The sequence below is a fragment of the Armigeres subalbatus genome, chromosome 2 (assembly GCF_024139115.2).
Source record: "Armigeres subalbatus isolate Guangzhou_Male chromosome 2, GZ_Asu_2, whole genome shotgun sequence".
NCBI lineage: Eukaryota > Metazoa > Arthropoda > Insecta > Diptera > Culicidae > Armigeres > Armigeres subalbatus.
In genome coordinates, this window is record NC_085140.1 from 95,769,261 (window position 1) to 95,794,028 (window position 24,768).

At 37.4% G+C, this 24,768-nt stretch overlaps 2 protein-coding genes and 1 long non-coding RNA gene across 4 annotated transcripts in view; 2 read left to right on the top strand and 1 right to left on the bottom strand.

The window, feature by feature from the left end:
- Positions 1-971: 971 nt before the first annotated feature.
- The window catches only part of LOC134209090 (zinc finger protein 808-like), a 62,153-nt gene continuing 38,356 nt past the window's right edge, over positions 972-24,768 (bottom strand). Inside the window, exons 6-9 of the mRNA XM_062685068.1 lie at positions 4,074-4,271; positions 2,006-2,973; positions 1,601-1,808; positions 972-1,530 (exon numbers count right to left, since the gene is read on the bottom strand). Of these exons, the coding sequence (XP_062541052.1) occupies positions 1,114-1,530; positions 1,601-1,808; positions 2,006-2,973; positions 4,074-4,271 (1,791 nt within the window). The 3' untranslated portion in view covers positions 972-1,113. The remainder of the gene's footprint in view (positions 1,531-1,600; positions 1,809-2,005; positions 2,974-4,073; positions 4,272-24,768) is intronic.
- On the top strand, positions 11,744-12,839 carry LOC134210147 (uncharacterized). Of its 2 annotated transcripts, none has more exons than XR_009978806.1 (3): positions 11,744-11,859; positions 11,915-12,481; positions 12,547-12,839. It is a non-coding gene; the product is annotated as an uncharacterized LOC134210147 (long non-coding RNA). The 2 variants fall into 2 exon arrangements; XR_009978807.1 differs by having other exon boundaries at positions 11,751-11,859; positions 12,241-12,481.
- On the top strand, positions 20,047-23,047 carry LOC134210146 (zinc finger protein draculin-like). Its single transcript, XM_062686171.1, has 4 exons — positions 20,047-20,375; positions 20,654-21,621; positions 21,684-21,891; positions 21,948-23,047. The coding sequence occupies exons 1-4, from the start codon at positions 20,220-20,222 to the stop codon at positions 22,368-22,370; spliced, it is 1,755 nt and encodes a 584-aa protein (XP_062542155.1). The 5' UTR covers positions 20,047-20,219; the 3' UTR covers positions 22,371-23,047.

Below are 24,768 nucleotides of genomic sequence, written 5' to 3' on the forward strand. Positions count from 1 at the left end.
CACACACATGACCCACGCTAACGAAAAAAGGACATCGATATACACTGGAAACAACGAAGTTACTACAATTGTACACCGAACAAAGCAAACGAACTAGGACAATGGCACGGAAAAAGATAAACACCTAACATGGACCCACCACGGATTAAAAGATATTGACAAGGCACGAAACCACGGACTAGCTGAAAATGATAGTGACTGACAGCGAAGGTTGAGCCCTTCTGGCCCCTCCTTTTTTTCCTCTCCTTTTTCAGAGGTGAACCAGCCAAGAGCTGAAAGCCTCTTTAATAAAGAAGAAAAAAAACTTTCATTATGCTTATAGTCAGTTTAGATTACGAGATTTATAACTTGATATAATGTTAAACGACAACTTTGACCATAAATGAATATGTACAGGATACCGATTTTCAACATGTTTGGCAAATTTTGTCTACCCCTGATTTCGTCTACTCTCGACCATATGACAGTTTTGATATGAAAGAAAGTTTTTAATTCAATAAGAATTTTTTTCAAAAATCCACAGGAAATACATATTTAGGTATGTCCTCCAAAATTATACAATTTCCTCAGGAAATTCTTTCAAGTTTTTTCAGATATTCTTTGGATTTCAACGAATGATTTCAGGGGAAATTGTTCTCATTATTACGGATAATTTTCAAAATTTTAACAAGATATCACGTGGAATTTCCAAGGAAATCATCGAAATTTTCACCAGGATTCTTTGGAATACCAACATGCAGTGTTAAAAAGTCGATAACGTGACAGATTTTAAAATGCGTCTGATGTTTTTTTTTGTAGTAAAATAGTTTAGAATAAATGAATAACTCAACACGTGATCCATACCAGATTATTTCGCATACCATATAGAAGCTTCTTTCACTACGAGTGCTACCACAACTGTTAGGTAAATAATCTCATAGAATGCTTTAAAGGATTTTTCGAATTCAGAAAATATTTGCTATAGATAAAAATTCTCATCAAAAATCATATACATTCGATTCCGATGTAAAGCAGAATATATGCAATGATGTATTTGAAACATAATTAGGCTTATATGTATATGCATATTATTTCTAGTACGTACCTATCTAATCCACATAAAACACAACAATATTAGGACTGCGATGCCGACAGTCGATTGCATTCGATCATGTGCTGTACTTTCTGCGCCTTGGAAGTGAAAGCAATGTCGCACTTGCGACACTGTACCAGACGTTTGCGAGTCTTTCTCAGCTGTCCCATCAAAACCCCAGGAATAAGCTTCACCCGAAAATTGGTCGTGAGACCATGTTTGGTCAGCATGTGCCGATTGTACTGGACATGATTCCGCAGGTCCTTGTTGCAACATAGATAATCCTCCCGGTAGGTAATACACAGATGCCCATCGAAAGTTTCCTGGTTGGGGTGTATCGAAAGGCATACCCCACATTCCAAAGGTTTGGGACTTTCGTGTCGCTGCATGTGAACATCCAGCTTCTCTTGACTGTCGTACGTAAGCAAGCAAATTGGGCACGGGAAGTTGCATTGAATCTAAAAATAGGAAAAGCAGAAAGTCGCAATGATGTTAATTTTCAAAAATAGGTAGAGCTAAAATGATTACATTATGAACACGTTCGACGTGATCCCGTAGTGTCAGTTTTTGGTCGAACCTCTTCTCACAATAATCACACGGATAACGAATGACCAAATGGACGCATTTCCGATGACTTCTAAGGGCATTAGTGGTGTTGAACCGCGCCGGACATTGATCACAACCGTATTTGCGCTCATTGGTATGAGTCTCCATGTGACGCTTCAGAACAGTAGCACTGGGAATTGAATCATAGAATTTAGTATTAGGTATACTAAAATAGTTCTATAGTTTAGCTGTTTGCAAAAATATAAAGCTGTCATATTACAGAAATACAGGCTAAAAACATTCTAAGCTTGATAGGTACCACAAAAATATATCGCAAAGCGTAGAAGAGCAAATTACATTCCGTAAATTTTATGTTTGAAAACTTACTTTCGCAGTATGGCGCTGCAAAGCTCGCACTGCTTTAGTTCGTCCGTTGAGTGCACTTTCATGTGCGCCTTCATGTAATGCGGGAATGCCGTACTATAGTCGCAGTACTCGCAAGTTTGCTTCTCCGCTTCTTGATGTCTTTCCATGTGTACCTTCAAGGAATAGGCATTTCTGAGCGAAGTACCGCATACCTCGCACATGAACTGGTTCTCCGGATGCGATGAACTATGGGTTCGCATTTGTCGCCTATTCTTGAATGTCATTCCACAGATTGTGCAAGGTAAGCAGCGGTTTTCCTTTCTCTCGTGAACTGCTTTATGACGCTCGACAGAGCGCCGTATTTTCGTTACGAATTTGCACTTCTCGCATGACCACGGTTCCGGCAACATTTTTCCAAACGGATGAATTCTTGGACGACCCGGTCCCTTACGTTCGCGATTTTTCGCTGTGCAAGACTCTTCAGTTTTTGGACATTTTGGTTTGACTTTTTTTCTTCTTGCGAGTGGTTCATCATCACTGGAGAGTTCGTTTGTTTCCGATTTTGCGTCGATTAATTCACTCAGAACTATTTCTGGAAATGGTTTTGTATCCGTTTCTGGACCATCCGGGCTATCGCTATCTGCTTCGTTGCCATGTGTATCGTCATACTCTGGCTCTGAGAACTCTATTTTTTCTACTTTTAAAACCGTTGCGTCATCCTTTGAATCGTTTAATTCCAATTCTTGAAGGATATCTTCGACATGGATCTCTAACTTACTAGAATGTGAAATGTCCCTAAATAGAATATTGAGTTCACTTTTGCTGTCTTTGAAAAGATTGATAAGCGGTTTAGAATTGGATAGTTTGACATCGACTAAAGCTTCCATCAATCTTAACGTCAGTATCATTTTGTCACGGTACGTGGCGAAGTTAGTCAGCTGTTCCAAACAAGTGTCACATATCTTTTTTGGGATGTGTTGTAATTTATCCTGGAATAAACAATTTTAAGATGTAACTCGAACTTTGGATTTGTGTTAACCTTATCTTCATTAAATATTAGACACTATAGGAATAAGTAGAAGGTGTGCTGCATATAATAGACCCTTAATTTTCTTCATGTATAAAATGATCGATGATTATAAAGTTTTCCAAGTCATTCTTAGCAAGAATTTGCACTACATATATATGGACAAATATGTTCTGCAGAATGCAGTGTAAAATCAGGACGGGCCGGTTCAAGTGAATTGAATGTGCAAACATCTCTATACAACTTAGTTGATTTGAACTCGTAATTGAAATCAAATGCAGTGGAGCAAATGTGAAGTGGAATAAGCGATGTCTTATTACGGATTTTCCACTATCCACCTCTATTCTTGTTTAACAAAATACATTTTAGGCACTTCGCTTTACGTGGAAACGGCTATAGGTAAAAAAATGTGAAGTAATCTTTGGGATTAGTAAAAGTGAATGTGGAATCCGCAATTTTGACACTTATGTGGAATTAATAAAACATCGTTCATTCCATTCTACATATGCTATATCTGGGAAAGTCGAGACAATTTTGAACCCGACCCCTTGACGAAATAGGTAATCAAATTCAGATCAAATTTCATGATATTTAGCATGGTTTCGATTTACCATTTTCATTTTGCAAGTTTTACCGCTAGGCTTAAAAAGTATACATAAATTTATGTAGCATACAATTTTTGATAAACATATTTTCATAGTAATTCGTGTGATTCTAAGTTCAGGCGGCTATTCATTATATTTTGAGTGAGTCAAGAAGTTCGTAAATTAGACATAAAATGATGAAAATATGTAGGTAAATGAACAAAACTTTTTCCAGTAAGCAACATCAAACTTGTCATCGGGAATAGATGATCCTTTCCTTCAGTACAAATCTATACACGAAAAAGGTAAAAATCTTATTCTCAAATCTAGAATTAGTATTAAGTTGTTGCAATTGTAACACAATTAATGGTTCTCCCTTAACCCAAAGAATGTTGTTATAACTACATACTAAGTTTTCGTTTATTTACCACTCATAAATTAAAAAAAAACAATTATATACCTATTCTTAGATGCTTACCTCGTTGATCCGAAAAGTAATTTCGTCCATGAATGTTTGGATTTTCAACAATCGAATAGCATCGAGACATTCATCTGTGGAATGCATTTCGGCTTCCGATCCTACCTTGAAACACAAACGGCACACATCGGGGAAATGTTCCAAATTGAGGACAGTCATTGCTGAACACCTTCTTTTGTCACAATTATTATTGATCGCACGTCACTGAAAATGTTACATTGATTCAAACTTTATTCATTACAGAAGAAATTTTACCAATTTCAGTAAGCAGTTTGTTTGAAAACATTCAGTTTCAACATCAGCAGCGACCAACAACCCGAACAACCCTGCATCAGTCCAGGGATGCCAGATTTGAAGACATGTCTTCAATTTGAAGACATTTGAATCTCTGTGAAGACATTTATTTCATGAAGACATTTTGAAGACTTTTCAAAATATTTGAAGACTTATCTTCTGATTTAAAGGTACTTGAAGACAATCAATAAGTTAGTGATGAACTTAATTTTAAAATAAAAAATCACTTAAATAAAGGAGAAAAAAGAATAAGCCAGTGAATAGAAAATATAATTTGAATACTAACTTATAAATTCTGCGACTTCTATATGCAGAGTATATAAATATTACAAAAGTTGTACATAATAATTAAATTTCGTTTTCGACGTGTCTGTTAAAAAGGACTTCGATCATTGCATCTGAACCATTGCGTTCTGAACCAACCGAACTTATTTAATCTAAACGGCAAAAAAGACAGAATTCTACAATTACTTGATTAAATCTATATTTAACTTATAAGGAGGTCCTTCGTAGCTTAGTTGGTTAAAGCACCAGTCTAGCGTACTGTAGGGTCATGGGTTCGAGTCCCATCGAAGGGAAAGTGGTTACCTCCAATACATTTTCCAAATCAATATCTTCCACATAACGTACATATTCACATATGAGTTTTCATAACATTGTAAATTAACGTCCAAGTCGGGTGGCTTAATCCCCGGAAATAGGCAATTACCTTTGATTGAACTATATTTAACTGTTGGACTAGAACCATGTTTTTTATTTCTTCATAATTCATCTGATCTTTTCGTATGGGCAAATAAAGGAATTCCTCCAAAATTTAAACGGGAGATTCGTGTCAATTTCCAAAAGATTTTGTCAAAGTTCTTACGGGGAAATCATCAGAACTACCACTACGAATTCTTTTTCATTTCCACAAGAAATTTGTCTAAATTTTCGTGGGATGTACTCCGGATTTGTATATTTCAAATTTTAGGGATGTCTCTTCGGATTTTCCATATACCACATTTTCACAGAAAGTTCTAAATTTCAACAGGAATTTTTTTTAAATTTTCTCAGTAAATTTTCTTTAGTACCCATGAAACGAACGTCGACAAGAAATTGAAATTGTTCTGGTGTTGGATGGCTATTTTTCACAATTGCCACGGTAAATAATTTGATGAATAAAATCAGAGAAATTTCATAAACAAATCCGCCAGTGTTTTTAAAGACTCAGTAGAATGTTCAGAGAACACTCGTTACACTTACACACGTTACACGTACACACGTTACACTCTCGTTGAATTCTTCCTTGAATTCCTTTGGTATATTTTCTAGAAATATCATTGGACCCATTGGATTTTTATCTGGGGATCCTTCCAAGAATTTCTCCAGTAAATCCCTCTCTGGAATTATTTCTGAAATTCCTCCAGGAATTCGTCCGCAAATTTCTTCAGATATTTTTCCGAAAATTTCTCCAGAAATTCGTTTAGAAGTATTTCTAGGAGCTTCTCCATAAGTTCGTCCAGAAATTTCTCCTCGAAGAATTCCGTCGGAAATACCTCCAGTCGTTTCTCCACAAATTGTTTCTTTCACGACTTCCTCCACCGGTTCTTCCTAGAATGCCTCTCGAAACTCCTGCCGGCATTCGTTCGGAAATTCTTCCAAAAATGCCTTCGGAAGTTTCTCCAGGAATTCCTCTTGATGATTCTCCAAGTATATTGCCGAAAGATTCTCCAATAGTACCTCTGAAATATATTCCGAAATTTCTCTGTTATTTCCTCCAGCAATTCTTTCGGAAATTCCTGCAGCAATACCTCAGGAAGTTCCTCCAAAAAGTTATCCAGAAGTTCCTCCGGAAGTTACTTCAGAAATTCAAATTATTCTTCTTCAATTCCTCCGCAAGTTCCATGCTAATGGAACAAGCATATCACCCGGAAGTTCCTTTAGAAATTTATCTGGAAGTACCTTCAGAAAATCCTTTAGATGTTCTAACAGCAATTCCTCCATACCTTTTAGGAGTTTCTTTAAGAATTCTTCCAAAAAATCCATCAGGCAGAAATTTCTTCAGAAAATCTTGTGGAAATTCTTCCGAATACCTTCAAGGAATTCTTAAGAAAGAAACTCAGAGGAATTCCACATGGAAATTCAGTTAGAAAAATCCGTTAGATTCATTAGAAAATCCAAGGGAAATTCACTGCCCTTATTCGTGAAGATTTGAAGGAATATTCTCTTGAATTCTAACAATTTGAGTGTTAATGCTACAAAAAACAAGGAGATGCTTGATATTTCAAACCTGTTGGATTTTGAAATTTCTCATTGATAATCGTAATTTTGATATTGAAGACATTTGAAGACATTTTTACTCGACTGTGAAGACATTTGAAAATATCCCCTGGCATCCCTGCATCAGTCATCATTTTACGACAGAGTTGGACTCATGCTGTTTTGATCGTAAAATAAATTAAAACTGACAGCAATTGCATGCACTGTAAAAAACGTTATGTATGTACAGTATCCCCCCGCTTATCCGGACCTAACTAATCCGATGACTCCGTTAGGTTGGTACGTGCTCAAAAGAAATTTCTTTTTCTATCTCAATCACATGTTAATTCCGTTCACTGAATCGGAAAAGTAAAGAAACGACAAAACAAAATTCTTACAACAGTATCCACATGCAGGGTTGGTCATTTCTCACACTTCTTCTTGAAATGTGTAGAGATTTTACAAATAAAGAGAAGTGTATTGATTCACACTCGAGAGCGTTCACACGTACGTGTGATTGAAGCCAAGAGAAACATGATCGATAAAGAGTGAGAATATTTTCGGTCGCGTGTGTTTTGATATTGTGTACAAAATGGTCTATGTTTAGGCGCTCACAACAGCGTATTCACATGGAAGATTTAGAATATAGCCTAAATGTATGCATTTTGGTAAACAGCAAATTACCATTTTCCTGTACTCTTTACACTTGTGGACTTGTGCGACGAAGAGTGGATACTACGCACGCTCCTTCATACAAAGATGAAGTGTATTTCTGCACAATACAGTCGGATAACAGATCGAGAAAAGAGAAGTTTTTACGCCTTCTCTTAAATACTCTTGAATACAAAACAATTGACATTTGTAAGGTTCCCACGCAAAGTAATGGGAGCTGTCACTATACTTTCGGAAAAATATTCTGCGCGATTATTCCGTAAGAGTAAAAGTGACAATTTGATCCATGCAGATCAGTTGTCAAAATTCCTCTTTGTAACAGTATACCCCCGCTGATCCGACAAATGTATGGCCGGACTATCTGAGCTCTCGTTAATCCAACTGTCAAATCCATACAAATGAACCAAAGTTCAAAACCAAAAACTAAAACAAAATCACAGCACAAATTTGAAAACTGACAGCATAATGTGTTTAAATGGGTGTTGATACTTCCCGCATAAGGTGCCCGCCAGAATAGACGCGACGTGCGATGCGACGCGACTCACGTAAAAGAATAACAATCATTATCAACAGGCTGTCAAATTGCACTGTCGCGTCGCGTCGCATCGCACGTAGCGTTTATTCTGGCTTCGCCCTAAATGTGAACCGTACATGGACCTTCGCCATTAATTTCTATAACCATTAGTAAATACATCTCAACATTGCCACAAAACGTTGTTCGCAACTATAAGTCCACACTACCATTAATAGTTTTGACATCATATGAAATGGTTATTAGCCGAATGACAATATAGGGAACGGGTTGTTAAGTTAGGTTACCATACAAAAATGACCATTTTCGCGAACAAAATTTTCGCCTCATTCTTTGACAAATGGTTGAGATACAATCCATTTTTTGAAACTCGAACCATATGACTTATGTATTTGTTACGCATAGTTGAAGTATATACAAGGGTCGAGCAGACTATCCCCCTTCCAGATTAGACAAATTGAAGAAAAAAACAAAACAAAACAACAACAATATCAAGAGTTTAGTCTTTGAAACAATATTTATTTGAACATAAATTGATTATTTTTGAAAACAAATTTAATATTCGTCCTGTGAAACATTGATTGGGAAAAGGTATTCATGCGGACTCCGTCCAGATACGAAAATAATCTCTCCTGGCAGAGCGATGGAAGCAACTGAAGATTTGCAGCACATATGATTTTTATTCAGGAATGATTATGTTAATGCATTATGGAAAGGATCATTTTCTAGAAATGCATTTAAAAAACAATGTTTAAAGTTACGCGAAACATAATTGTAGCTACTCACTGCTCATGAAGAAAACTCCGGTGTGTCTACGGTGCGCGGTGAATTTCAGCATCTTTACCTGAAATATGAAAACAAGAATAAGGTGTAAGCTAATTTTACTTTTTTTTAGTTTTTATACGATAATTACCTTTTAGCTAGTTCAGTCAATAGGTCAGCTCTTCCTCAGCACGATTTTTTTGTTTGCCAGAATAAAGCGATGCAAAGTTTACTTGCACGAATACCCCCAAACACAACTGTAACAGTTAAATTTCTTCAGATGTTAAACTATAAAATGTGTGTGATTGTGTGCGTGGTATGATGAAATTTGTTTTCAACTGAAACGATAATCAAGACAAAATTTTCAAAACGACTTATCTGCTTTTATAAACAAAGATTCAAACGACGATTTGACGAATCTGATAGCTCTCCCACGCAAACCAACACCATAAACAGGTAGCGGAAACCTTCACCTACCTATTGATGGTGTTGGTTTGCGTGGGAGAGCTATCAGATTCGTCAAATCGTCGTTTGAATCTTTGTTAACAAAAGCAGATAAGTCGTGTTGAAAATTTTGTTACATATTATGTAACCTTGTGTGGAACATATATTGAATCGTTAACATTATGTTATATATGTCACATATATGTTACTATAGTTTGACACTGAGACTGGGTTTACGTTTATATGAAGTAGATGCTAGACAGACATTTATACTGCCACGCTAAAATACAGATATCACAAATATTTAAGATGTGAGTTTAACATAGTTTAATGTTGTAACAATACAGTGAAGGGTTTTTTTTCTATGCGGGTTTTTAATCCGGAAAATTCTGAATTAGCGAGATCCGGACTAACGAGTCGTCAGACTAGCAAGGTCCGGATAAGCGGGAGGATACTGTATTAAAAAGAAAAGAGGAGTTGCCATGTTGACTTTAACGTCGCAATTCAATTCAAAATTCAAAAAGCTAATGTATTCACACCACAAACTTAAGTGATTTAAAACTTTGGTTCACCTTGATTTGCAATGAATGGGATGGTACAAAAATTCCTCAAAGCTTCAAACCCTTTCTTAAATATACTCGCATTACAAATAACTATACCCACCTGTTTCTAAAAAAAACTCACCAGATTTAAAAATATTTGTATATTGCTAAAACAAGTAATTATTTTAGCTCTATATACTTCAAGTTTAAGGTTGGAGCCTTTAGCTGAAAGCAACCGTTCGCCAATCAGCCCGTCGAATTTGACTGGCAAAATGACGAACGGACGACATGCACTTCAGCCATAGAGCAACAGACGTCGCACTTAGAGCAAAATGCAATCAAAATCAAAATCATGGAAACATTATCGCCCAAAGCTAAATACACTGTGAGTGAACAAGCGGCAATCAGATGGCGGTAGTGTGCAACCGAAAAACACAAGCAAAATCGATGGAAGCTCCATCAGTGGCCAATCGACCACCTACAAAAAAATGAATGCACCGTTGAAAAGGGGAACGATGTTACACATATCGGGACCGCTTTGCGATTTGGGCGTAACTTATTTTGTAAACAAACATTGGAAGGCGAATTCCTGCTAAAACAAGCATTTCATGAGGAAATCACGGTATGGATCCGATAGATGAAGCTTTCCTCTACCAGATAAGGGAATTAGTTTAGGATGAAAACGCTTGCATTCTCCGGAATTCATGAAGCAATGTTTGTTTACAAAATAAGTTAAGCCCAAATCGCAAATCAGTCCCGATATGTGGTCGGGGTTTTGCCAAATCGCACCAAGCTTCAACAAAAAATTAACCATTTTTCTGTCAAAGCATTCGGCCAGCAGATTTAACTGATCGCAAATAGTATCGGATATTCCTCAAACCTGAGGATATACTACAACAAATGTATGTATGAATTGATATGAAATGAGTTGCATGTTCCTTGTAGAAACAAAATATTACAGTTCATTACTCCCAAGTAACCATAAGCTTCATAAGCTTGACTTACATTAGCTTTATATTCAGTTAAAATACTGTCTTTTAAAGCTAACTAGCCTTATGTGCTAATATAATGCAAACTTAATGCTGCAAAAGGCGAAATAGCGTGCAAAAATAATGCAATGGTGAAAGCACTTATTTTGCACCTCTGATGCTATTTTAATGCAGCAAAATGATTCTGTCTCGTCTAGCGGCTCGTTTGTAGCACTGCTAATGCTATTAGGAAGCATTTGTGTTTTCCATGGTCATCATGATTTTTTTTTTATTTTAAACGTTTTCGTTTTTAGTAGAAATACAGAAGCAAAAAAATGATGTTGAAGATTTGTAAAAACCTTCGCGTCATTGGGGTTCACTATTTTTTCTCTACTTGTATACGAATTAGCTGAATCCTAAATTTTAGAAATGAAAATTCTTCGGGGCTCGAACTGAAGTCCTTATGGGCGTTTTCGTCATTCTTCACTGGAGTGCTCCTTTGCTGCCTGGGCCATACTGGATATGTATGAATGCAATGAAAAGTGATCAATATTAACTATACACTGTTAGAAAAAAGTACCTAATATTAAGTACTTTTCACTCAAATCGGGGGTTCAGTGTGAGGACCCAAAATTAGGCATTTTTTCCTTGAAATTAAGTAAAATTCACCTATTATTAAGTAAAATAAACTTAATTTTAAATACAAACTAACCAAAAGTTAGGTAAATTTCACTCAACTTTTGTAAACATGAGATTACCCAACGTTGGGTTCCCACACTTTAATGCCCTTGTTGAGTGGTTTTGCTCTTCATTTTATGACAACAAAGGGAAGAGGGAGGGAGATGCAAGAGAAAAAAAGTACCTAAAATTAGGTACTTTTTTCTAACCGTGTAGGTTCATTTCAGTCATGCTCGAATAAACAGAGGTGCCAGTATGCATGTTATTCTGACTATATAATGAACGTAAACGATTACATTACTTTGTGAACACTTATAAGAGTTGTACATATGATTACGTAAGTATAAACCCACGTGTGTTAACGTTATTATATCAGCACCCTGGTAAGCTATTTATTCATAAATTCTATCCCTATTATATTTTTAGTAAATTTCATAATTTGAATAATATTTATATAATGATTGGATTTTATACCGAATATACCGTAAAACTGGCAGCTCTGCCCTAAAAAGTCGATAAGTGAAACGTCAAATCCAACTTCATAATAAAACAATAATCGTATAATTTTGGTAGCTTTTCATATTCTTAAACTTTTGGCTCTTTATGATTTATTTCTGATTAACTTTGTGATAATTTTGATTGTTTTTGCGTTATTGGTAAGTTATTCACAACGGAATAAAATATTGTGTAATACATTTTTATTTCGTACAGGTACAATGAGTGGCCCTCCTTAGCCGTGCGGTAAGACGCGCGGCTATAAAGCAAGACCATGCTGAGGGTGGCTGGGTTCGATTCCCGGTGCTGGTCTAGGTAATTTTCGGATTGGAAATTGTCTCGACTTCCCTGGGCATAAAAGTATCATCGTGTTAGCCTCATGATATACGAATGCAAAAATGGTAACCTGGCTTAGAAACCTCGCAGTTTAATAACTGTGGAAGTGCTTAAAGAACACTAAGCTGCGAGGCGGCTCTGTCCCAGTGTGGGGATGTAATGCCAATAAGAAGAAGAAGAAGAAGAACAATGAGTGGCCTGATCAGCTTTCGCCGTAGGTTGCACTTCTGGTCGCACGAAGCGAATGGAGAACGAAAGCCTTGGTCCTGGACGTTGCGCGTGATTTGTGTAGGAAAAGAGCATATTTTTTTCAGCTCTCGAATTAAGGAAATGATGGTCCCAATCGAGGTTCCAATCATACCAGCAAATACCAAAAGGCTGAGCACCTACCGGCGTAAATTGAAACGCAACACAACAATCTTGATATAATTCGACCGCCTCGACTAAGTAAGTTTAGAATACTTTTTAACGTGTTATTGTGTTATTAAATATATTGTTTTGCATTTCCACAGACAATATGTGAGAGAAAACTTATGGCGAATTGAGTCACATATAGGGAATTATTCCCATATAATTTCCAAGATGGCAGGACTTCGACACATCTCAATTACAGACAAGAATCAAAATGTGGCGGAGCATCATCACGGGCTGTGGAAATACTTTTCTATTATGAGGATGGAAGTAAACCACAGAAGAAGGAATGATGAAATCCACAGCAGCAAAGCCGATATGAAAATCATCAGCTTCATCCTAAGCTAACAGCATATTTATGGAATGTTCAAGATAAATTGAAAGAAACCTGTGATCTGAACGAGTTTTATTATTTTTTCCGAAACTTGAAATTTATGATGAGCCAGATTTCAAAAGTGTTACCTTCCCGACTTTCCCAGTTTTTAGAAGAAGAAACTTGTGGAATTTTGGGGTGAAACTTGTGAAATTGTGGGGTGGAATTTTGCATATATTATAATGTTTTCTGCTCTTTCAAGTCCATGCTATTAATACAATTGCGACAAAGGCTGCGGCTGATTGTCAATTAGGTCCACTAAAGACACTATATACAAAGACGGGAAGTCTGATCCCTGAACAAATAAATCACCAGACAACTCTGCGTGCGCAACACTGCTGATGCTGGATATACTTTCCACATTGGCCTACACGAATTTCATAATTCAAAAATATTTGATTTGTATCGTGTTCAACCACCCAATAAAAAACCACAATTCACTATAAACATGCTTAATTGATTTTCAACCACATACGAACACTTTTTAACCTAAATTCATCAAAAAATATTCAAATAATAATATAAACAAATTGATTCGTGCCTGTTCAAATGAACCCTTGCCAAATGTTGCGCGCGATATTTTGGAATGACAGGTCTCTTGCTCGATTGGAATGACACTGACAGTAAATTTGGAATTCCAATTGGAACATTTCCCGTCTTTGTTTATAGTGTCTTTAAGGTCCACAATATCTAAAAATAGATTTGACAATTGCAGTCTTAATGCAGATTTACGGCAAATATGCCCTTGAAATGTCCAGTGCGAGGTCCAGTGTTTCAATGCACTAAATGAGCACTATAGACGAATGTAATGCTAATATTGATGCCAAATTTGTCTGTGCTACAGTGCATTAGAGATGCTAGTATAAGACATGTACGCTTCACGATTGCTATTATCAAGCTTTTATGCAGCTCAAATGCCAATATAAGGCCATTAGTATGCAGTGGATTAATGCTTACGGTTACTTGGGCTATGTCTGAAACTTGATTATGCATATGTACAACATGTGATAGATTTAGTTCGGAAAAGGTATTGGAGGGTAACCGCCCCTTCGGTGGGGTTTGATCCCACGACCCCAGTTCGCATGACAGGTGCTTTCCCTACTAAGCTACGAATGACCTCCGTCGTCCACCGCAGCTTAGCGGGTACTGATGAAACCAAATTCCCAGCACCAGGTACCAGCCGATCTCTCGCAATACATTTTCAGAACTAACTCTCTCAAATGTATTTTTATACACATGTCAACCAAGTAGGATGAGTATTTAGTATTGTCCGGCACCTACACACTTGCTTCATCAGCAACGGCGCTCAATGAAGTAGGGTTGTGTGAGGTTGTGCCAGTTTGGTCGTCAGATCCCAACCCGACCACACAAGCGAAGAGAGATCGCCACTCGAGTTCAGCACATTCAGAGTTAATTGCCTATATGCCGGGTATTAAGCCACCCGGTGTGGAAATTAATTACTATGTCTGAAACTTGCCACCGAAGGGGCGGTTACCCTCCAATACCTTTTCCGAACTAAATCTATCACATGTTGTACATATGCATAATCAAGTTTCAGACATAGTAATTAATTTCCACACCGGGTGGCTTAATACCCGGCATATAGGCAATTAACTTTGAATGTGCTGAACTCGAGTGGCGATCTCTCTTCGCTTGTGTGGTCGGGTTGGGATCTGACGACCAAACTGGCACAACCTCACACAACCCTACTTCATTGAGCGCCGTTGCTGATGAAGCAAGTGTGTAGGTGCCGGACAATACTAAATACTCATCCTACTTGGTTGACATGTGTATAAAAATACATTTGAGAGAGTTAGTTCTGAAAATGTATTGCGAGAGATCGGCTGGTACCTGGTGCTGGGAATTTGGTTTCATCAGTACCCGCTAAGCTGCGGTGGACGACGGAGGTCATTCGTAGCTTAGTAGGGAAAGCACCTGTCATGCGAACTGGGGTCGTGGGATCAAACCCCACCGAAGGGGCGGTTACCCTCCAATACCTTTTCCGAACTAAATCTATCACATGTTGTACATATGCATAATCAAGTTTCAGACATAGTAATTAATTTCCACACCGGGTGGCTTAATACCCGGCATATAGGAAATTAACTTTGAATGTGCTGATTACAGTTCAGTCAAAAAGATGCTTGGTTCGGTTTGGTAGAACCCCGACCATGTGTTAGGTGAGACATCTGTTTCTCTGTGCATCAGCCCCAAGTAACCATGAAGCTATATATGCTTGTAAAAAACACAGCCCTAAAAGTTGACTTAAAGTGGAAAAGGGCAATTATAAGATCGAATTAATGGCTCATTACTTTGACATGTTGAAATAAAGCATCAGTAATGCATCGCTGCATTTGTAATGATGATTTAGTGTATCGTTGTCTGACAGTTGATGAATAAATGCAACTTCGCATCGTTAAAACTGATCTAATGCAATTAGCATTTAGCATGCTGATTTGTGATTGATATATGTGCAATATTGTAATGCTTGGTGTTACTTGGGGCCTTCACTACATCATGATTTTTTCAAGATTGTTTGCTCACAAATAAAGATGAAAAAGATTTTTACGCCTGAAAATAAAGGTGAGGTTCGAAAAATATGTGGCAACACTGATCGATGGAGTCTATAGACTGAAATCTCACCTTCCGTGTGCCCAGCGTGTTAGGTAACAGTATTGTTGGGTAGATGATTCGTACTACAGTATACCCCCGCTGATCCGACAAATGTATGGCCGGACTATCGGGGTTTCTCTCGTTAATCCGACTGTCAAATCCATACAAATGAACCAAAACAAAATCACAGCACAAATTTGAAGAATAGGGATCCTATATTAGGAGATGTGCGAATACTTTTCTAGACGATTTAGCAACGCTGTTACTTTCGTAAACAAACGCCGCAGTGAAAAATGTTTAGGCTTGCACATGACTTTACATTCGAAGACACTTTTTGATTATTTTGTCTATCCTTTAGCAGTGCAATTTCGCTAAAATTAAAGAGCAATATGAATGAACATGATAATAAGGCATCAACTGGACTACTTTTACTTACGAAAACAAAACAAATTGTTTATTCGATAAAACATTTCATAAAATCTATTTCACCAAAATCGCAATACCATTCGATCTGCAACAATAACGATGTTCATTTGGCTCAGATTTTGACAGTTCTCAATGCTTGATTGGCTCAAGATGGCCACTTTCGCATATCTCTGAATGTAGGATCCCTAGTCCAGAACTATTTATGCGGGTTTTAGGAATGCCAGATATAGACATGTCTGTATTTATACAGACTTTTGGTCTTGCATACAGACATCATGCAGATTAGAGACATTATACAGACTTTTGATTGATGTTACAGACTTTTACAGACATTTGTTATCTTTAGAGGAAAACCGAATCAGAAAATATCATGAAAACCAGAGAATCTTCGATGATGATTTCAGTATAAATTAAAACCTAATGTTGCTTCTGAAAACATTACGTAGGGAATCCTGAGAGAACAACACTAAAGTAAATCTAATCAATTTTTCTGAGGACCCCGTAATTTCGTTCGGAATTCTTGAAGTAAGCCTGGAATATGCTTAAATGCATATTCTTTAGAATAATTGTACAAACTTCATAAAGATGTTATAAGTAATTCGAAGGTGAACTTGGACACTTGAATAGAAGAACTTGAGTTTACACGCATCCGCTGACAAAATGCTCCACAGAGTTGCTAACGTCACAGACATTGCAGATAATACAGAAAGGGCTACTGCCGAAATTATGCAAGGGCCGCCTGTGTCCGATTCGAAGCCGGGAGATGATCTGCTGTTCTTTAAAATAGGGAACCTATGTCCACGACGATGTGGTCCCTTTAATTTTCCGGAGGTAAACGGATGTAGTTGTCCAGTTTTTCCCAGTTTTCTCAAATGATTTTTTTCATGCAGGTTTTGACACCACCAAACGGGACGGATGTCCTGAAATGTTGGCCCTGATGTCCTACTTCGACAAGAAGATCCGCCTTGTTGTTGCCAGGCACTCCACAGTGCTCCAGGATCCAAGAGAAGGTCGTGTTCGAGAGCATGTTCGCTAAGATGCTTTGGATTCTGTTGTGCTTAGGCTTATCACTCTGGAATGTGGAGATGGCGCTGGCAGAGTCTAAAAGTATGAGGATGGGTCCCCTGGACGGGTAGATGATGGCACCGTGGCTGCTTCAGCCGAAAAAATGCAGCTCATATCTGGGAGGCGGTCTGAGATAGTGAAACCGGTCCCAGTGACCCCAATACCGCCTCTCCCATCCGTAAACCTGTATTCATACATAGTTATGGAATTATCTGTGGCTCAACCACCGCTCTTCTAAAAGCCACGGAATTGGCAACCCTTTTAAATTGCAAACTATTTATATTCGCCGCAGGTCGTAGTGTGTCGATTCCGGCCCCCTTCAGCTAGTAGAGGGATCTTGTATTCTCCAGCAGTGGCTGCAGCGAACGAGCTGGCTAGCGGCAAATGGCGCCAGCGTATGGTGGCAGGATGGCAGAATGCCATCCTCGGCACAGGCAGACTCGGCTGGTGTTGCGAGTTACAATTCTGAGGCGGCTCGAACGTAGGAATTGAAGGACCTCCTGTTGTTGGTTCGATGAGGATGAGACAAGGTCCAAACCACGCTGTCTCTGGTCCGACAATTTACTTAGAGTTCGCGGAAGTGCGAAAGGAAAGAGAGTCTCCGATCAATGGAGACTCCGAGAACTTCCACAATATTTTTGTTGGAGATGGGTTAGTCACCCAACTCACCAGCGAATGCAGAACCTATTATCGACTTCTGATTTACCGCTGCTGATTTACAAACCTTTCCACGGCTTTGAAGACCTCTTTTGTCAGAGACATAGGCCGGTACATTGTGACATCTCGAGAGGAAATGTTGTTTTTGTGGATGGGTACAACTAGGGTTTTCCGCCATTCATCCGGAAAGATTCGATCAGACCATGCTTGGTTGACCAACCCCAGAACCAGATTTTGGAGGAGGGAAAAGTTTTTGATGATAAAATAACCAACCATATCGAGACCTGATGATTTTCCATTACTCATTGAGAGAGTGAAGGCAGCTCTGAGGCAGAAAACGCAGAATTGAAATTGGCATTTTGTGAATCCGTGGGGACACGAAAGATGGAGAGTGGCCGCTGCATCTCAGCTGGATAATCGCTAACGGAAACTAAATGAATTACAATTACATATTTTTATTATACATTAGGTATTGCTTTTTGCATTGAAACTTTTCGTTTCGTCACTGAAACCATTGACACTTGTCTTCAGCGACTGCTTCCGCGATAGAGCATTTGCACATTTTATTCACTCATACATCTATATTGATGTCAAAATGTGCATTTGACAATTAAATTTTCAGCTAAAAGCTCTATTTTTTGACACCGATGCACTCACACAACCAATCTACATCAGTTGTCAAAAAATCAGGAGTACCAACTTGACCACTATCTCCTTGTCGCCGAGTCTGGCGCTGAGTGCTCGGCGCGGAAACCCAAAGGTTGGAATAAAATTTTGGGGCTTATGCGCAATATTAATTATTTCATGCAACGAAATCTTATTTCGAATTTCAGATTATTGAAGCCTTGATATTCGATGATATCAAAAACTCGATCAAAAATGTATGGTTTTGAGTAATTTTCTATTACCAGTATAGACGAATCCAAGTAAAAATAAGAAGAAGACACACGACGGTGTTAACTTTGACAGATCCTACAGCACAGCATAGGAAGATAATTTTTAAATGCTTATTATAAATTCTAGACAAATTGTAATTAAAATCTGATTGAGGTACGATACGGAAAAAGTTCTGAATTACATGTTCGGAAGCTTATCTCAATTTTTTGAATATTTTCCAAAAATGTATCTATCATATAGTTCGGAACTTTTTCCTTATCATACTTCAATCAGATTTTAATTACAATTTGTCTAGAATTTATAATAAGCATTTAAAAATGATCTTCCTATGCTGTGCTGTAGGATCTGTCAAAGTTAACACCGTCGTGTGTCTTCTTCTTATTTTTACTTGGATTCGTCTATACCTCTGCAGCGCCATACAGACAAATACACACGAAAAAAAAACTTCATAACGAATGTATTCGGCAAAACACATACATTTTTGCCATTGCGATTTCACAATGAAAAATATATCTGATTAGAATAAATGCCATGCGATACTGCATACGATAATCATAACATGAAACTTATACATTTCATGTCATATGTGCATATACATGATTAGGGTTGATAAATAACCTGCATACATAAATTTTATGGTCGTCATTTGAAAAACAATAACGAAACGATTAGATTCATAAATTAATTTTCAGTCCGGTGATTCCCTCGTTGTTTTCTTTCATTTTTAGGTCGCTTGATTTTTTTTTAAACACTTGTATTGTAGAATAAACATTTGCCTTTATTCAAAAGTTTTTTCATTACAGACTTATTTAAGAAAGCCTCACACCTCGGGAAATATTCCCGCCGGATTTTTGTCACCATTTGTTTAAGTGGAGCCGCGCATTTGATTTTTCGTAACCGAATCCCGAAAACATCACATAATCAGAAATACATAGGGAAAAATTCGCGGATTGAATTCCCGAGGTGTGAGATTACCATTAATTTAAAACCTCGTATATAACAAATTACAGGCCGACGCAATCACTATCGTAGATGCAGGTTGATGTTGATTTTTCCGGCGCGGGATCCTCCATCAATCACTGAAACTTGAAAATTTTATTAGCATGGTCGTGAATAATCATATAATTATGTTACGTACCTGTTTTTCTCTCGGACAGTATAAACTGAAATAATGGAAAAAAAAAATGGAAACACACGCGAGCTAAATATATTTCTAAATATATATTTCTAATGAAATGTATAAGTTTAGACTTATACATTTTTGCCATTAGGCAAAACTTATACTTTTCATATCGAAGCGAAATATGATACATGAACACGCTAAATGCATTGTATGCAAATTTGTTATGAAGATTATATCCAGTGAAATGAAATGTATATTGCTATAAATAATGAAGGATATAAATCAAATAAAATAAATAAAATAATTACTTTTTTTTACGTGCAGACATTTTACTGAGATTAACACAGACATTTAAAAATTGTATCTGACATCCCTGGCACCCGATGTGCAGATTTTGGGATCAGATTTCGCATCTTGTTTTAAAGTGTCTTTAATGCTGTCAGTGTCCCTTTTACTCTTGTTTGCAGAAACCGGGTGCTGTCAAATGGACTTGAAATTTTCAAAGTTCATAATAAAACAACTTTCTTTTATTTAATCTGGAAATAAGGGAAATAATTCTTGTTGAATGTGATATTTTTAGTATTTCCGACAAATTGAAGTGCAAGCTGTAGTTCTCAATCATGGTTATGCTCAATTTGGAACATTTCCCTGATGTATGTCGATTGTGCTTCAAACCAGGATCAAGCAGAAAGATGCATTCCACAGATGGAAGCTTTGGTGCAATCCAATTGAAAATTCAAACATTCCTGGATGAAGTTACTTACCGGATAACAGAGGTAAGTTTCTATGTATCTACTGAACATTTTAAAGAATAGAATGGAATATGTATAAGTAAAAGACTGTTCAGACTATCACCGGTATTCTTGTTACCATACGAAAGCACTTTCGAATGAAAGTTATCGATTTAAATACAATGGATTTGCTCCAAATTTCTGTCGTTCATAAACAATAAGGCGGGAACATAAGTCCGGGAATCCAACAAAAATGAAAATGATATGCAATAATATGCAGGCTTCTAACATTTTCGTCTGAATCGTATTTCTTTTTCTTCCAGGGTAAGGAACAATATGTTCCGAAGATGGTATGTGACACTTGTTTGGAACAGCTCACAAATTTTGCAGTATACCGTAACAAATTGATATTGACTTTCCGATTCATGGAAGCTTTCATAGATGCCAAACATTCCAACCCCAAGCCGCTCATCAATCTTTTTCAAGATAGCCAAAGTGAACTGAACGTACTTTTTAAGGAGCTTTCGCTTTGCAGTATGCCGGATGCACAGGTCGAAGATATTTTACAGGAGTTTAAATTGGACAATATAACGAATCGTGAAAAGGTTGTAAAGGTAGAAAAAATCGAGCCATCTGAATCTGAAGATGATGCTATGCAAGGGAACGATCCCGACAGCGATTACCAAGACGGTATTGAAAATGAAACTAAACACTTGCCGGAAATAGTTTTGACTGAGTGGATTGAAACAAAACGTGAAACAAGCGAAGTTTCCGAAGACGATGAACCACTATCAAAAAGGAGAAAAACAAAGCCTAAATGTTCAAAAACAGCGAAATCTCGGCCAGCGCCGAAACGAGAACCTAAGCCACCAGGACGGCCAAGGATTCATCCGTTTGGGAAAAAGTTGGCAGAACCATGGTCTTGTGATAAATGCAAATTCACAACTAAGTTACGGCTCTCCGTTGACCGACACAAAGAAGTTCACGAAAGAAAGGAGAACCGCAGCATTCCCTGTACTATATGTGAGCTGACGTTCAAGTCAAAAACCGAAATGCGAGCCCATAGTTCAACACACCCGGAGAACCAGTTCATGTGCGAGGTATGCGGCACTTCGCTTAGGAATGCCCATTCTTTGAAGGCACACATGGAAAGGCACAAAGTAGGGGAAAAGCAAAAATGCGAGTATTGCGACTATACCACACCCTTTCCGCATTATCTGAAGGCTCACATGAAAAGTCACACATCCGAAGCGATCAAGCGATGTGAAATCTGTGGCGCGACACTTCGAAAGTAACTAAATTCATATTTTCTTTATACGATTAGCAATTTGTAAGTTAATCATTTTTTTACAGCGGAAGTCTACTGAAACGTCACATGGAAACCCATGGTAACGAACGCAAATACCATTGTGACCAATGTCCGGCTAGATTCAATACCTCCAATGCCCTCCGAAGCCATCGCAATTGTGTTCATTTGGTCATTCGTTATCCGTGCGAATATTGCGAGAAAAGATTCGACCAGAAGTTGACTCTTCGAGATCACGTCGAACGTGTTCATAATGTAATACCTTCAGCCTTACTTAAGTAGGTACCATAATTATTATTCATTCTTTTCAGATACAATGCAATTTTCCGTGTCCCATTTGCCTACTCACATACGACACTCAAGAGAAGTTGGATGTTCACGGGCAGCGTCATGAGAACCCGAAGACTCTGGAATGCGGAGTTTGTCTCACGATACATCCCAATCAGGAAGCTTTCGACGGGCATCTGTGCATTACCTACCGAGAAGATTATACGTGTTGCAACAAGGATTTGCGAAACCACGCTCAATACAATCGGCACATGTTGACAAAACATGGCCTCAAGACTAATTTCCGGGTGAAACCCATTCCTGGAGTTCTAGTTGGACAGCTGAGGAGAACCCGGAAACGTTTATTACAGTGCCGAAAGTGCGATATTGCGTTCACTACCAAGGCACAGAAAGTACAACATATGATAGAGTGCAATGGATTGGCGGGATTGCAGCAATCCTGTTAAGAAATACCGATCTTAGTTGTTGTCAGATCCTGTAGAAGTGATACTCGGTGCGACTGTGGTAATGTTTCCGAAACTTCACGCGGCGGATATGAAATGCCGCGTTTGAAGGAATATTGCAATGCTCTTCACACGTTCCTGAAGGGAACGCTTCGTGAATTTTGAGCAAATCAGATAAGTAGAAACAATTTCAATTGAGCATTAATTTACTCTAATTTGAGCTTAACCATAAATTGTCTTCTTGAATTCAATACATAGGTATCAATTGTATATCACTTGTCAAAGAATTTGGTACCAGCCGAGTTCTATTGCCAATTAGCATATTAGATTGATAATAGGTTGCAAGTTTCTCAGATTTTAATGGTGATTCGTCATCTGGACGTTCTTTTCTTCAATTTACGAACAACACATTCCTTTGAATCAAAGGCATTGATAGAGTTACTGTTCAATTGATATGGTTTCATCATATAAATTTACTGTTCAATTTAATGTTCAAATGTATGAGGTAAAATTTGGACAACATTTGATTAGTCATTAGTAACATCGTACATGCTGTTCAGAATGATACTTTTTTGTCCAAAATGAATTTGTTTGTCCTTTATGTTAGACATTGATTGTCACATTATTTATCATTGTAAACATCATTATTTGTAAATAAATAACTATGAAATCTAATGGAACTTTATATGTATCACTTTCCTAAGCCAAACAGACCTCCCAGAGATTGTTGAAATAGGTACAATTTTGATTTTCTCAAACAACTCTTTTGGGCAGATGTATACCTAGGTGGGGTAAGATGAGGCAAGATAGACAACGGGGTAAGATTGGCCAGTGCCGTTTTCGAACATAGTATACATTTTAATGCAAAGATTGTGCCTTTGTAAGAAGAATAATTTGATTCTACTTTATTGTCACTCGATTTGAGAATACAATTTCATTTTTTAGAGGGAAGGTAAAGTATTTTTAGCTATGTTTCTTATGTAAAACACACTTCCTATAAAACGAGTAATCTCGTCGAACAATGTGAAATTTAAACATTTTTAGTATTATGTAATATAGTAAAAGTATCATTTGTAATGTAAGGAATACTGACTGCCATGAAGTAAATAAATTTGATCGGAAATTGGGCATTCGAGCATGGACATGCAAACGGGGCAAGATTGGTCAGCACATACTGAACGGCATAGTTCGTATTAAAAAATATGTTTCATTGCTGATTTAATCATTTTTAAGTTATCTTTGAGCATGTTGGTGTGATTTTTTTCATTGAAAAGGTATAATTTTTGTCTTTAGGGAAGCATTACACGGACGGCTTGTTTTCATAAGAAATTGCATATTTGAAAGCGTATTTTTTCATCAAAAGCTTGAATATCATTGTTATCTATGTGTAAAATTAATTGTAGAGCTCAAAACTGACCCAGTTTGCCCCGCTGTGTTATCTTACCCCGGCATTTTTTGATTCACAGAAAAATAGACTTTAACTTCAATGACTCAAAATAAAATAAAAGTGGATTTTTCGTTATATAATTCCCTTGGCATACATATTATGAGTCTTATTTAAAGGTCCAAAGGTTGGAAAGGTTAATTCAAATGTTTTTGTTTTGAGTGCAATGAGCGTTTGCCTTAGGCGACCCATTCTGCCACATTTTACCCTTCACGTGTTTAAGGGTATGCGATAAAACCATTTTTCCTGACGAAACGAAACGAAATTAGAAATGCTCCTGTAGGATCGAAGCGAAACGAAATTTAAATTTATTTAGGAGACCTCGGAACGAAACGGAATCCGGGTCCAATTGATTCGAAATTATACGAAACGAAACGAAATTAATGTTTTTTTTCAGCGGAATTTTTATTAACCCTTAAATTCGCAATGTTGTTTTAAAACAACAAACCGAAAATACGTTTAATGTTAATAATTTCAATGGTTATTTACGTTAAAAATATTTCCGACGATTTCTAAAAAAATCGCCTTGCGCCTTTAAGGGTTAAATAGTTTTTTGAGCATAATATAGGGTAACCGGCGGTAATGATGGCCCTGGATGTAACATTGGCTCATCATGCAAATTAATCAATATTTCAGGGATAATACGTCGATTTGTAGAGAGATATTAACCACTGCATCTTTAGAAAAGTGTATCAAACATATATCTGCTTCATAACTCTAGATTTATACACTTCTTAAACTATTAAAAGCAATTATCTTGCGTGAAAAAACACTTTGACTCGGTTTTTTAGCAGCCATGTTTCGTTGACTTATGCAGGCTGGCTGTGTTAGAGTTTTTCTTTTGCCCAATAAAAGAGTTTTCTGAATGAACATACCTGCTTTCGCACATCAGATGAATGGATAACAACCTCACCATGTCAGCTATCATTTTTATTTCACAATTTCCATTAGTATAGC